This window comes from Schistocerca cancellata, chromosome 4, assembly GCF_023864275.1.
Source record: "Schistocerca cancellata isolate TAMUIC-IGC-003103 chromosome 4, iqSchCanc2.1, whole genome shotgun sequence".
Classification (NCBI taxonomy): domain Eukaryota; kingdom Metazoa; phylum Arthropoda; class Insecta; order Orthoptera; family Acrididae; genus Schistocerca; species Schistocerca cancellata.
In genome coordinates, this window is record NC_064629.1 from 693,321,651 (window position 1) to 693,336,353 (window position 14,703).

General features: G+C 41.1%; 1 protein-coding gene across 1 annotated transcript in view; it reads left to right on the forward strand.

Annotated features, from left to right (window-relative positions):
• The window catches only part of LOC126183587 (E3 ubiquitin-protein ligase RNF170-like), a 112,361-nt gene that overhangs the window by 69,332 nt on the left and 28,326 nt on the right, over positions 1-14,703 (forward strand). The window contains exon 5 of the mRNA XM_049925685.1: positions 4,569-4,703. Coding sequence (XP_049781642.1) covers positions 4,569-4,703 — 135 coding nt within the window. The remainder of the gene's footprint in view (positions 1-4,568; positions 4,704-14,703) is intronic.

Genomic DNA, 14,703 nt, shown 5'->3' on the forward strand with positions numbered 1-14,703 from the left:
ACCTGTGGCTGTCACATCTGCAGTGATGAGCAGTCCTTCTCCAAATCCACCGATGGTCTTGTTGAGGCTTTCACAGACCATAATTAATCTCCACACCTTGTCCAGAAACGGATCTCCTTTTCTGTGTCTCCCTTGTCACCTACCATCCCTTGTGTATATATCTATGGACCGGGCAGAAAGGAGTGCACCCCCCCCCCCCCCCTCCTGTCCCTTCCCTTCTTCCCTTGTGACGCAGTATCATCCAGGACAGAGCAGCTGAACCTCATTCTCTGGCAGCATTTCAACCACCTATTGTCTTGTCCTGAAATGAGAAGTATCCTACCTACTCTGTCCACAGTGGTATTACAACACCCACCCAACATATGTAATATTTTCGTCTGTTCCTACTCCACCCCTGCTGCCAATCCATTGCCCTGTGGTTCAAATCCCTGTAGAGTACCTAAAGATGTAGATGTAAGACCTGTTCCATATATTCTCACACTACCATCTACTCCAGTCCTGTTAGAGAAATTTACTACCCCAATTAAATGCAGGGCCATCTGTGAAAGCAGCCATGTGGCCTACCAATTTAGCTGAAACCACTGTGTGGCATTCTACATGGGCACTACCACTAACAAACAGTCTGTCGGCATGAATGACCAGCAGCAAACTATGACCATAGAAAGCTGGATCGCCCAGTTGCTGAGCATTCTGCAGAACACAGTGTTCTTGACATTGACTGCTTCACAGCCCATGTCTTCTGTAGCCTGCCCACCAACAACAGGTTTCCTGAACTACATAGGTAGGAACTCCCCCATGTTATACATCCCTTGTCCTCATAACCACCCAGTCCTCAACCTTCACTAGTCCCTGTTCTCCCACTTGCCTCTACACCCTTCCGTGCTCCCACTACAGCCTCACATGAGTCCTCTGTGCCCTTGTTGCACTTGTGTAGTCCTTTCCCCTTCTCTCCTTTCCCTCCCTCTCTCCAGCACAATCTCCCCACCCTGTCCCTGTATGCTTCTATAGGTAGCACTAGCAGCACTATAGCTTCTTCCTCCACCCTTACCCAGTGTACTACATAAGACTGAGTCGTGGTTGCTTGCGAAGCGCCATGTTGCTGTCAGGCAGGACCATGTGACCTGGTGACTGTTCACGTGGTGGCACTTGACAGCCGCTAACTGTAATGCTTTTGATTCACTGTCAGTTGTGTCTGCTGTTACAGATATTAAATCCCAACAGCTATTAAATCCCTTCCCCCTTGAATTTTGCACATATGATCAAAAATGGCCCAGCCATTGCCAGCGATGGGAAGTGGAGAGGCAGCACTTTCCACCAGCAGATCTAGAACCATTGGCTTTAGTCTGACCCCAGCAGAAGGTCCAGTTGAGGACTGCAGTGGCAGAGAAGTCCCAGTCGAGCACTGCGTTGGCACAGGTGCCCCAGTTAAGCACTCGGTGGCACAGGAGCCCCAATTAAGCACTGCAGTGGCACAGAAGGCCCAGTTAAGTACTGCGATGACACAGGAGGCTCAATTCAGCGCTGTGGTGGCACAGGATGCCCAGTGAAGGACTCTGGTGGCACAGGATGCCCAGTGAAGGACTGCGGTGACACAAGAGGCCTGATCGAGAACTGCAGGGGGTGATAGTGCAACCATGGCATGAGGCTGCTCTAGTGCCACCATGGTGAAGGAAGGTTATGAAGGAGGGAGTGGTTCCATTTCTATATGTTCTCAAGCTGTAATCCTCTCAATTGCCCACAGACAAACAAACAGCACTTTTCCAACTGACAGTGTAAACCAATTTAAAAAGAAAGAAAGATTAAATTTTAATACACTTATGAAATAGAGATCAAAGAGACATAGCACAACCTCGGATTGTGTCAAGGTTTGGCAAGGAAATTGGCTCTGTCCTTTTGAAGGAATCATCCTGGCATTTTCATAGAGCAATATTACCTGTATAAGCCAAAAGGCATATTTGAAATTAGTAATTGACATGAAATATCAAGTGATAGGGTGGACAGGGTGAGCAGCAATCTGCAGCTGTTTGCTGATGATTCTATGGTGTACAGGAAGGTGTCATCATTGAGTAACAGTAGGAGGATTCAGAATGACTTGGACAAAATTTCTAGTTGGTGTGATGAACAGCAACTAGATCGAAACCTATAAAAATGAGATTGAATGCAGATGAGTAGTAAAAACAAACCCATAATGTTCGAATACAGCATTAGTATTGCCCTGCTCACTACAATCACATCGTTTGAATATCTGGGAATAATGTTGCAAGTGATATGAAATGGGAGAAGTATGTAAGGATTGTAGTAGGGAAGCTGAATGGTCAACTTCAGTTTGTTGGGAGAATTTTAGGAAAGTGTGGTTTACCTGTAAAGGGGGCTGCATATAGGACACCAATGCAACCCATTATGAGCACTTCTTGAGTGTTGGGGATCCACACCAGGTCAAATTAAAAGAAAACATTGAATCAGTTCAGAGGGGGCCTGCAACATTTGTTACCAGTAGTTTCCAACAACACGTAAGTAGTACGAGGATGCTTTGGGAACTCAAATAGGAATCCCTGGAGGAAAGGCGATTAGTATGTGTTCAATGTTTTTGCACTTAGCCACCAGTGACAGTTCTCAGAGGGAAGGCCTGGACGTGCTGTAGTAAGACAGGACCTGGCACTGGGCCTGTTGCAGTGGAGGGGAACAGACTTGAATCATTAGACGCATCTCAGCACCTGTGTCCAGCTGGAATTCCATGGACTGTCATCAATTTCAAAGTGAGCTTCTGTGTCTGCAGGGGAACTTCCCGCTCTGCAGTCATGACTGTGTGGATCACAGTGTTGTCCCCATGCTGCCTCAGAGCACGCAACATGTGGGCCACTTGTTGACATTAGAGCGAGGTGACCGTGCTCACTGCAGGACCAGCAGTCCACTGCATGATGCAATTAATAGCTTCTGGTATGCACACTACTGCAGTCAGGACAGGACTGAAGTTTCTCTGAGGTACATGATATAGTGTGATTGCTGAGGAAGGAGGACGTTCCTGATCTGCCCGACTAACATTGCAAAAATGTCATTCACCACTGAAGGCAAGCAGAGTCATCAATATACTTAAATCTCTCAAGAGATGCCCACGATCTGGGTGCCTATGAACTTGGATGAGACTTAGATGCAGAATTAGAGGCTGATGAGTCAGAATCATCAGATGACCACTGCTCGTGATGGTGACTAACAGCTTGGCACACATGCATTTCATTTGTGAAAGCATGCTGAGATGCCGAAGCAACCTCAAAACGTTTTTCCTGTTTAAGCATGTCACCAAGGCTAGACTTGGACTTGCTTTAGCTGTGACTTCTCTGTCAGGTGAGAGGTACACAATTACATCTCAAATTAATGGTTCCACACATGAGTGTTAACAGTTCTAGCACTTGAAATTATGCTTAGCAAGACCCTGCAAGTCATCAGCCAGTGCTGCATAGGTCTGGCCCTGTTGTTTATGACCATGGTTAACCTGGAGCCTAACCACAATCAGATGTGTCTGCTGACCCAGTATTCAGTTAGTAGAACACAGAGATCATTGAATGATAAGTCACCAAGATTGAAGGGTGTTTGCAGTTTCTACACTGCTTTGTATGAACTGCCATTAGAAGACAAAAGCAAAGCACTTTGCTGCCTACCACCAGTGTTATACCTGTGAGAGAACTAGTGGAGATCAAATTGATGAAGGAATATGTCCCAGCTTTCTGAAGGTTTGTAGAAGGCAGTGAATGGTGGTTAGAATGTAGCCACGACATGGACACCGAATGTTGTTGTGTGGTCACTTATGACCTTAGTTGTTTTTGTGTCCTAAAATAAAACAAACACAGAATGTTGTTGTTGTTATGGCACGAGCTGCAGCACAGCAGCATGCTGCTCTTTATGCCATTGCTGAGAGCTGCAAACTGTTGCAATTGGGATAGCTGCTGTTGCTGCCAAAGTTCTACAAACTTTGTGTCCGTAGTGCTGGCACTGAATGTGAACATGTTGCCAAAAACGTGATAGGGTATGACCCTAAGAACTTATCACGATGTAAGTGTCTGACCCTGATACGATTGTGTAATCCATAAACAAGCCAAGATTGTCGTGATCTGGATGCAGTAGATATGCTAGAAACAAAATCCAGAAGACACCAAACCCACAGCCAGATCAGTATCCTAATAGCTGATAGCAAAGATATGAAAGAGCTCATAGCGCATACTATATAAGACTCAGCCGTAGCCACTCGCCTAGCCCCATGCTGCTGTCGGTCGGGTAGGACCATGTGACTCATCGATTCTGCCTCTAGTGATGCCTGACATACACTATCTGTAATCCTTCTAATCTGCTATAGATTGTGTCCAATGGCAACAATATTAAATCCTTAAAGTGGTGAGCTGCATTCTGTCATAATTCCTGTTATTCCATCCTGGACTTACCTTTGTTATAACTATTTCCAACAATTTTTGAAAGTGTGTTTAGCACTGACTATCTGCTACCATAATGATTCTCGTTTTTGCTGTTAACAACTTTCATCTTACTGCTACATAATTGTCTTTTCATTTTTCTCACAGGTGACATTGATTATGACTCGATTTACTCCAGAGGAAAGGCAGGCACAAGATGGCACTGACCTAGCACAGAGACGTATAGAAATTCGGAACTTCGTTACAGCATACAACAGGCAGTCATATGGAGTGCCAAGATCGGTAATTTCTGTGTTAAATTCATTTAATTTATTATGAACAAGTTGTACAAGACTTCACGTTGTGTGGTGTGCTGAGAATCAGAATGTGCGTAGTATAGTAACTCCTTTTGTGTGAATGGCATTCATTTTGAATCAGATTTATTACTAAAATATCAGTAAGCATCCAGTGTTTGTAGATGTTGTTTGAAAAATTGTACACTGCAAGATCATTGCTATAACACAATACAACAAAAACTTTATGTTTAAAGATCAATTAAATGTTGTGAATGTCCCATATTGTGATTTATGTTGTATTTTCTGCTGCATGCAGTGTGGTTGAACCACCTATATTTGAAACCTAGCAAAAGCACACTGTCAAGCAGTGTTGTGTAAGTTGATCAATACAGAATTTTTCTAGGTGTCCAGATCACAAAGTAATAGCAAGGGTTTGTGCTGTTGTACTTGCAGTTTGTCATAAATTAACATTTGAAATGGTGTAATATGAAAACTTATAACAGCAAAAGATAAACATAATGGTTTGTTACCTACCAGGTGATATCAGATTGGTGCCAACAAAAGAATGATACTCACTAGTTTCAGAACTTGGGATAGTGTGTTAAAAAGAGAGGATGAAGGAAAATAGAACATGAAAAGTATTACACAGCAAAATCAGCTGTGATTTACAATGAAGAAAGACAACAGTAAAGGATGTAATTTGGGGAAAGTCCCCCCTTTTTTGACAGAAAGAAAAACTACAAGTTTTGATATATTTTGGGTCACATAGCTTTTAAGGCTATAATCAGTCTGCTGCTATGTGAGAATTGGATGACTACCTTTACATTATTTAGATGAATTTTCCGTCTGAACTGTTCTGTTCTTTGTAACTGATTTTCCATTTGCATGTTATGTTTGACTGTGTGAACAGGTAAAACTTCAGTCAACTTTGACAGGAAGACATATTAAGTAGTTTGAGTCCATACATAGAAAAATATTTAAGGATTTGGGATTTCAGCTAGATTGGTTATTGGATCATCATTGTAGAAGAGGTTAATTGTAATGAAATGCAAATTGTATGTAACAGATACCGCTTACATATACACTCCTGGAAATGGAAAAAAGAACACATTGGCACCGGTGTGTCAGACCCACCATACTTGCTCCGGACACTGCGAGAGGGCTGTACAAGCAATGATCACACGCACGGCACAGCGGACACACCAGGAACCGCAGTGTTGGCCGTCGAATGGCGCTAGCTGCGCAGCATTTGTGCACCGCCGCCGTCAGTGTCAGCCAGTTTGCCGAGCATACGGAGCTCCATCGCAGTCTTTAACACTGGTAGCATGCCGCGACAGTGTGGACGTGAACCGTATGTGCAGTTGACGGACTTTGAGCGAGGGCGTATAGTGGGCATGCGGGAGGCCGGGTGGACGTACCGCCGAATTGCTCAACACGTGGGGCGTGAGGTCTCCACAGTACATCGATGTTGTCGCCAGTGGTCGGCGGAAGGTGCACGTGCCCGTCGACCTGGGACCGGACCGCAGCGACGCACGGATGCACACCAAGACCGTAGGATCCTACGCAGTGCCGTAGGGGACCGCACCGCCACTTCCCAGCACATTAGGGACACTGTTGCTCCTGGGGTATCGGCGAGGACCATTCGCAGCCGTCTCCATGAAGCTGGGCTACGGTCCCGCACACCATTAGGCCGTCTTCCGCTCACGCCCCAACATCGTGCAGCCCGCCTCCAGAGGTGTCGCGACAGGCGTGAATGGAGGGACGAATGGAGACGTGTCGTCTTCAGCGATGGGAGTCGCTTCTGCCTTGGTGCCAATGATGGTCGTATGCGTGTTTGGCGCCGTGCAGGTGAGCGCCACAATCAGGACTGCATACGACCGAGGCACACAGGGCCAACACCCGGCATCATGGTGGGGGGAGCGATCTTCTACACTGGCCGTACACCACTGGTGATCGTCGAGGGGACACTGAATAGTACACGGTACATCCAAACCGTCATCGAACCCATTGTTCTACCATTCCTAGACCGGCAAGGGAACTTGCTGTTCCAACAGGACAATGCACGTCCGCATGTATCCCGTGCCACCCAATGTGCTCTAGAAGGTGTAAGTCAACTACCCTGGCCAGCAAGATCTCCGGATCTGTCCCCCATTGAGCATGTTTGGGACTGGATGAAGCGTCGTCTCACGCGGTCTGCACATCCAGCACGAACGCTGGTCCAACTGGGGTGCCAGGTGGAAATGGCATGGCAAGCCGTTCCACAGGACTACATCCAGCATCTCTACGATCGTCTCCATGGGAGAATAGCAGCCTGCATTGCTGCGAAAGGTGGATATACACTGTACTAGTGCCGACATTGTGCATGCTCTGTTGCCTGTGTCTATGTGCCTGTGGTTCTGTCAGTGTGATCATGTGATGTATCTGACCCCAGGAATGTGTCAATAAAGTTTCCCCTTCCTGGGACAATGAATTCACGGTGTTCTTATTTCAATTTCCAGGAGTGTATATAGCTGAAATATTATTTGAAATAGCTGAAACTTTTGCAACCAGGTCTGGAAAATTGCAAAAATGTACAGAAAGAGAGTAAAATTAGTGATGATAAGCCAAAGAAGCTTCTATACATAGGGCAGTTGAATATATTGAGTAAAAACATGACTATGCTTCTTGCAGACAAAAAATTATTTCTTTAGATGGTGTTAAAGGGCAGCTGATATTTTCAGTTTGATGAAAATACATAATGGAAATTTATAGTTGGAAGAGAGACAAGATAACTCATAAATAGTAGTAAACCTGTGAATGTGTCATAACTAATGACAATAATGTAAGAGAAGGTTTTTGACCCAGATTTCCTGCTTGAACTGCAAGTGGCTGCCTTAACCATTAGGCTGTCTGAACATGTCCTCAGGCCTTGAGTATGCCTGCAGGCCTGACTCAAAGTTTCATTTTCATTGTTGGTTACACCTATGATTTATGAACACTACAACCAGAGTGTCTCCCATGTGATATGTGGGAGTAGCACCATTGAGTGGAGGTCTGTGGCTTTCCCTGCCACAAGGCATATGTATTAATGTAATTAGATTCTTGGAAATGAAAGAATTAATGGGGATAATATCAGTGAAGATGAACATGAAAAATCCTTCAGAAATGCTGAACTGGCAATCTAATGAGTATATCCTGACAAATGAAAATCTGTGCCGTATTTACATATTCCTTGTGGCAGGATAATCCATAGTCCATCAAATCCATTATTTTGCAATGATGCCATTCCCACATACCTTGTAGAGAACCGCTGGTTGTAGTATTCAGACATTAGGAATGGGAAACATAAGTGGCAATAAAAGTTTGAGTCCGACCCGCAGGGATGCTCAAGAAATCAGTGTTTGAGTTCCAGTCTTAACATGAATTTACATGTTATAACATTTTCATTACATTGTAAGTTCAGTGTTTCTGACCTGTTTTCACTGGTACCATTTCATTTCATTGCATCTGCATTGATTTCATCCCCATCAGTAATTTCATTGTTAGTGAACCCAATTCAGTTGATAATAAGTTATAATTGTTGAGGATCTTTGTCTTACACTGGATGAAGGTACGCATAAGTTATGTTGTTGTTGGTGGTGGTGACATTATCTAGTAAATTTAACTCTCTCTGCCTGTAAAGTCAGTAAGTGATGATGTAATCTAGAAAGATTTCCATGTACCGATAGAAGTGTCTGTGTTTTATGCTACTGGGGACAGAAAATGATTATGTTTGTTAGAGTTGACATGAAGAGCATAATTATTAATGTAATACTCATGCCTGCTTCAACGCTTGGGAGAGGTGGAGCTGTCTTTCCAGATGTAGTACAATAACTTCACAGACGAGCATGTTTTTTTAAAAAATTGGCTTGTTTTCCATCACCCCTCGGTATCAGTTTATACTCATCTCTTCTGTTGTGTCTTACCAAGATAGCATCTTTCAGTTTTCTGGTTCATCATATGGATGGATATGAAAATGCAGTATATGTTGTCAGCTGGGAAATTAGTTATTTAACCTGCCAGGTTGTGCTTATACTGTCATATGAGGATTTTGTGGAAACAAGAAAGTCTGTTTTTAGTTGTGTTGTCGTGTCTGCTTCTGTAGACAGCAGTTAAAATTTTACTTTTCAGCCACCTTTAATATTTTTTTGGACTTCAGAGCTCTCCAGTTTCCTGTGTGAAACCAAAATTTGCCACTACATATTAAAAGCTGAGTGAGGTTCTCACTCAGTAATCATCTTTCTATTATTTATTGTACAATGTTTTCAAGAAAATATTCAATATCTTAAGTTGTCACGATAATTTTAAAATTTCATTCTCGGTTGTTTACTTGCTGAAATGTACTCTGTGGTGGTGCCTGCAGTGACCTCTTCAATAAATTGAGATTACTGCAGTACTAATTTTTTGATACTGTATATAAATATTTTGAATGAAATCAGTCTAGGTTGAAAAATTGTGTTTCTAAGTTACAATTGCACATTTTGCCCTTGTAAGGCATCAGCAGATTGTCTTGAGACAGTAGAACGAAAATTAATATGACAAAACGGTAAATAGAATAAAGCATAGCTGTAAGCTGTGCAGGCATGCATATAAAGGACAGTAATACATACATAAACTCATAAAAGACAGTAGGATAAGCTTCATCCATCAATTGCAACTGAAGGGCATTTATTAAGGATAATAATTGTCTGGATATAGCATCCAGTCATCGAGTCTCTTATCAGATACAACAAGGCCCTAAATGGGAAGTAAACATGAACAAGTAAAACTAACCAAGATTAATGGTGGATGGTGGGAGAAATGGGGATCTAAAGTAGATAAAATACTAGACCAGTTAGGTTCAGGGTGACAATTATTGAACTATATGAAAAGAAACATAAATTATTTACAAACAATGGTGTGCACACACTTTATTCAACGTGTAAATGTCATTACAAATATTCAGATTTAGGTTATGATATGTTCATTTGTGGTGATGTGGCACAGATGAATGGCGGAATTCTGCATGAACGGCAGAGGAGTCGGAACATCGATACTGTCAATGACCTTCTGAATGTCTGTTTTCAGCTCAGCAATGGTTTTGGTGTTATTGCTGTACACCTCATCTTTATTATAGCCCCACAAAAAGGAGTCGCATGCGTTCAGACCTGGAGAATACGGCAGCCAATTGAGGCCCATTCCAGGGGCCTCTTGGTACTCCAGAGCCAGAATGTTGTCTCCAGTGTGCTCCTCCAGGACATCAAACACACTCCTGCTTCGATGGGGTTGAGCTTCGTCTTGCATGAACCACGTTTTGTAAAAATCAGGGTTACTTTGGATAATGGAGATGAAATCATCTTCCAAAACCTTTACGTACCATTCAGTAGTCAGCATGCCATCAAGAAATATCGCACTGATTATTCTGTGACTGGACATTCCATACCACACAGTCACCTTTTGAGGGTGAAGAGACTTCTCGATCTCAAAATTCGAATTCTCAATCCTTCAAATGTGCCAATTTTGCTTGTTGACTAACCCATCCAAATGGAAGTCAGCTTTGTCACTAAACCAAGCCATACTAATTCTCATCATGCCCTGCGACCTACTGTGCAGTTTGAATAACCTAACACAAACCATTCAGAAGTTACAATGATTTTATTTCGTATAGTTCAATAACTGTCATTCTGTACCTTATGTGTACTAAAGCAGGCATGGTGTACAGAGCTCAGAGCCATGTGTACAACATGTGGATGTAGAGCAGGAAACAATCGGCTAAGCAGGTCTGTCCAGCGTAAGACCAGAACTGACTATGAGGTGTGTGACCGGATATGCTGGTATGGGCTAGGTTGTGCAAAGACTCAAACATAACAGATGACACTAATTGTGTTGCTTAATGCCAGCAATTTAAAAACTTGTTAAAATATATGTGATACCACTTAAAAAGAGAACAAATCCCATTGCAGTTAACAAACCGTAAAGAACAAGCAGAAATTTACTGATAACAATTAGACATAATGGATGCATAAAAATACACAAAAAAGTAATAGTACAATATGAATCAGCACCACATCCAGTAAAGCTCATAATAGCAAGGTAAACAAAAGTACAGCAACATTAGTAAAATAATTGCAGATTCATAAGTGAATCTTTTGACATGGCTGAAGAAATAATGTTCGGCGATGTATGTATCACAAATGCTGGATGGCTGCAGAGTCAACATTAATTTATGAACTGTGATATATTCTAAAAGGTTCCAAAAGGACCTTGACTAAAACCACATAGAATTGAAAAACAGTAACTAACATAATAAATATCATCTGTGCATACCTGTTGTTTAGGACAGCATAAACAGAGTAAAAACATTTTAAGAAATTTTGATTTACATTAAAATCCCAGAGACGAAAGAATAAGTGCTAAGACAAAAACACTTATTAGCATAGAAGAGAGAGTGAACAAAAGTTATGCTGCCCAATTGTGGGGGTAAGCAGTATCATGGGAGGGATCTTATAGTTGGCATCATTACACTGTAATAAAACTGGTTTTTACTAACCAATTGATCATTCAATAGCCTTTCTTTAATAGCACATTAGTGTTTAATGATTCCATCTGTTCTAACAAATTCATCTTCTTCTCTTTGCCAGTGGTATGCAGCATGCTCATGTTGCTCAATGTTGGAGGCTGATGATCACTTGATATCAGATGCTCAGTAATGACTGGGTGATGCCTAACTTGTCCTCTCTTATTTAGTTGGTGCTCATGAAATGTAGTTCTAAACATCCTGCCTGTTTGCTTGCTTGGTTGTGTGTTATGTGTATAACTATTTCAGAACTTTGTTAACCAAATGAAACAAACAACTTCCATGCTCTGCTTCTCAAATGGTTTAGCAATGCCATATGACAGGTTTCCTGCAAAGAGCATCTTCACAAGTTTCATACTGGAGACTGACAAGTCTTGTGGAATTTTGGGTTGTAATCATTGCTAACCACATGTTTTAGGATAGCTAACTTTTTCTGTATAGATGAGTGGCTCAGCAATAGATGAGAGGCATAGCGGAAGTTCGCTGATACACTGTGTTATTGATTTGAAGTAACTGATCTTATACCAGTAAGAGTTACAAGGAAGGGTGTGTAATTGAATCACTTGTGATGGTCTTATGAAATATATCAAATTGGATTTTACCCCCATCGATCTGCAACTGTAGATTCAAATAATTAAGAATTTTGCTGTTATCCATTAATTCATGAGTAAGTCATGTTTGGGATCAGTGAGTTGAAGTCATCTACCAAAAATGGGATGCCGGTTGCAGAACCGTTAAAGAAAATGAAAATGTCATCTACATATCGCTGATAAAAAAGGACCTCAGTGGGTTTGTTTGTAAATAACTTTTCTGCTGCCAGTTAAGATTTTCTTTTATTCATATTTTACATGATTCGTTTCGGGAAATGATCCCCATTTGCAGTTTTACATAATGTTTTCAATGTGTAAGGTTCTGCTTTGTTTTGTTGACTTCAAGTTTTCTTATGGTCAATTTGTGCAGAGTCTCGCACATCTTTCAGTGCACATTATATATCAAAAATAACTTACATTTAACATGTATGTGTCTCTGCACAAATTGACCATAAGAAAACTTAGCAAAACAAAGCAGAACCTCGCACATCAAAAACATTATGTAAAAATGGCATAGCACAAAGTGAAAATATACTTGAAAATGGGAGTCATTTCCTAAAATGTGCCATGCAAAGTAAGACTGAAAGAAAACGGTGACTGTTAGCAGAAAAAGTTATTTAATAACAAACCCATTGCTTTCACAGTCACAATCTCGCACATAACCATTTATAATGGACAAAATCAGGAAAAGGACCTTCTTTTGTCTGTCCAAGTTGTGCCTAAAGTAATTTCATTCTAAGTGGTTGACATAGACATCAGCCACGAAACCCACCAAACATGGCTAGGCCTTCATTTTGCTTGTGATATTGATTATTGTGTGAGAAATAATTACATGAAGTAAGTGATCTAAGGATAAAAGTGCATTTTTGTTAATCTCATACGTTGTTGTTAGACATTGCTTAAGAAGATCATTGTGTACGAGGCATTTGTGTATAAGTTTTCTATATCGAAAGATAACAAGGTACAGGTAGGTGGAAAGATTATACCACTAAGCAGATTAACCAGATCATTCCTGTTGCAGATGGTGAAACTATCTTCAAATACAAATTTTTGATGCAATAATTCCAATGTATATTTGGGGATCAGTTCACCTGGATTTCCTATTCTGTTAGAGATGTGGCATAAGGGATGGTCTAGCTTGTGTGTCATAAACAACATGAATGCAGGGAGGACATTTATTATGATAGCTACTGTTTTTTCACTTCTATATGGTTTTATTTAAGGTTCTCTTGGACCCTTTCAGAAACTACAGCAATTTATAAATTAATGTGTTGGCTCTGTAACATTCCAGCATTTGTGACACATATGTTGTACTAACTGTTTCTTCAGCCGCATCAAATACTCCCTTATGAATCTGCAATTATTTTATTAATATTGCTGTACTTTATCTCACTGTTATAAGCTTTATTGGATGTGGCACTGATTTGTCTGGTGCTATTACATTATTTGTGTATTTTTACGCATCCATTACATATAACCATTATTAGCAAGTTTCCGCTAGTTCTTTACAGTGGGATTGTTCTCGCTTTAAATGATATCACATGTATTTTAATAAGTTGTTAAACTGTTGAAATTAAGCAGTGCAATTAGTGTCATCATTTACATTTGAGTTATTGTGCCATCCAGCCCATACCCATCATATGAGCACAGCATATCCAGTTGCACACCTCATACCCAAATGGGGTCTTGTGCTGGATGGGCCTGCTTAGTCAGCTGTTTTCTACTCTACATCCACATGCTGTACATGTGGTTCTGAGCTGTGTACACTATGCCTCCTTCAGTACACACAAAGCACATAAGGTACCTAACGGATCTGATATTTTATCTACTTTAGATGCCATTTCTCCCACCACCCTTCACTAATCCTTTTTAATTCTACTTTTCTGTGTGTGCTTCCTATTTGTAGTGTGTTGAAAATAAGTTGCAACTTTTGACAGTTCAGTATGGAATGAGTGGAGGGAAGTGTGGTTTCCAATGTGTGCTGTGTGTGTTAGCAGTTGACCACAGTGTAATGCCAGGTCTACTGGGTGCAGAACCTGGCAGGCTCACTGGACTGTGTGAACAGCAAGCGGCACATGTAGGCTGATCTGCAATCTTTCTCAAATGATTTGAGAGAAACTATTCAGTGATTCTCATTTTCACACATCTTATAATTTAATTCGTCTGCTTCATGATGAACCACCTATTTGTTAATGGTCATAGTTATTGTGATATTTTGATAGTTGGTAAACTACTGCAAGAAATTTTTAGTTTGTAGTGAAAAATAGGTGTCACTATGAATTTGTGTGTTGGTGCGCATTAGGTTACATGTTTCTGCATATTAAATGTGGAAGGATATCGCTGTCTGTTTCCAATTTTGAGAAGATAGAATGTATGTAAAGCACTGTCACAAACCGTGCATTAGTGAAAAAACTAGAATGAAATATTCATTAATTCCTCATATCTCATAAATGGTATTGAGATATCAGAACAAGATTTTGGCAAATAGTAGCATGAAAGACAAGAGTGCTTTGCCATTTGATTAATATGCGAAACTTCAATATCTACCACAATATTCAAGTGACTACAGATTTTTTCAGTGAAATTGTGTAATTATTGAGGGCTCTCAACCGCTGGTGAAATGAGAACTGCCATGGGTCTTGTAACAATATAAGTGAAGAAGTTGCACGTTTATCTTTATACTGAGAATGGGCTGTTTCATAAACTATTGACCTGACTGGTACTCAGCTGTTAGTTTAATATTAGAGTATTTCAGGATTCTGTCACAATTTCAACTGCATTAAAATGTTAGTGAGATGAATATTTCTAAACTCTGCTGTGTACAGTGAGCATAAGCTTGGTTT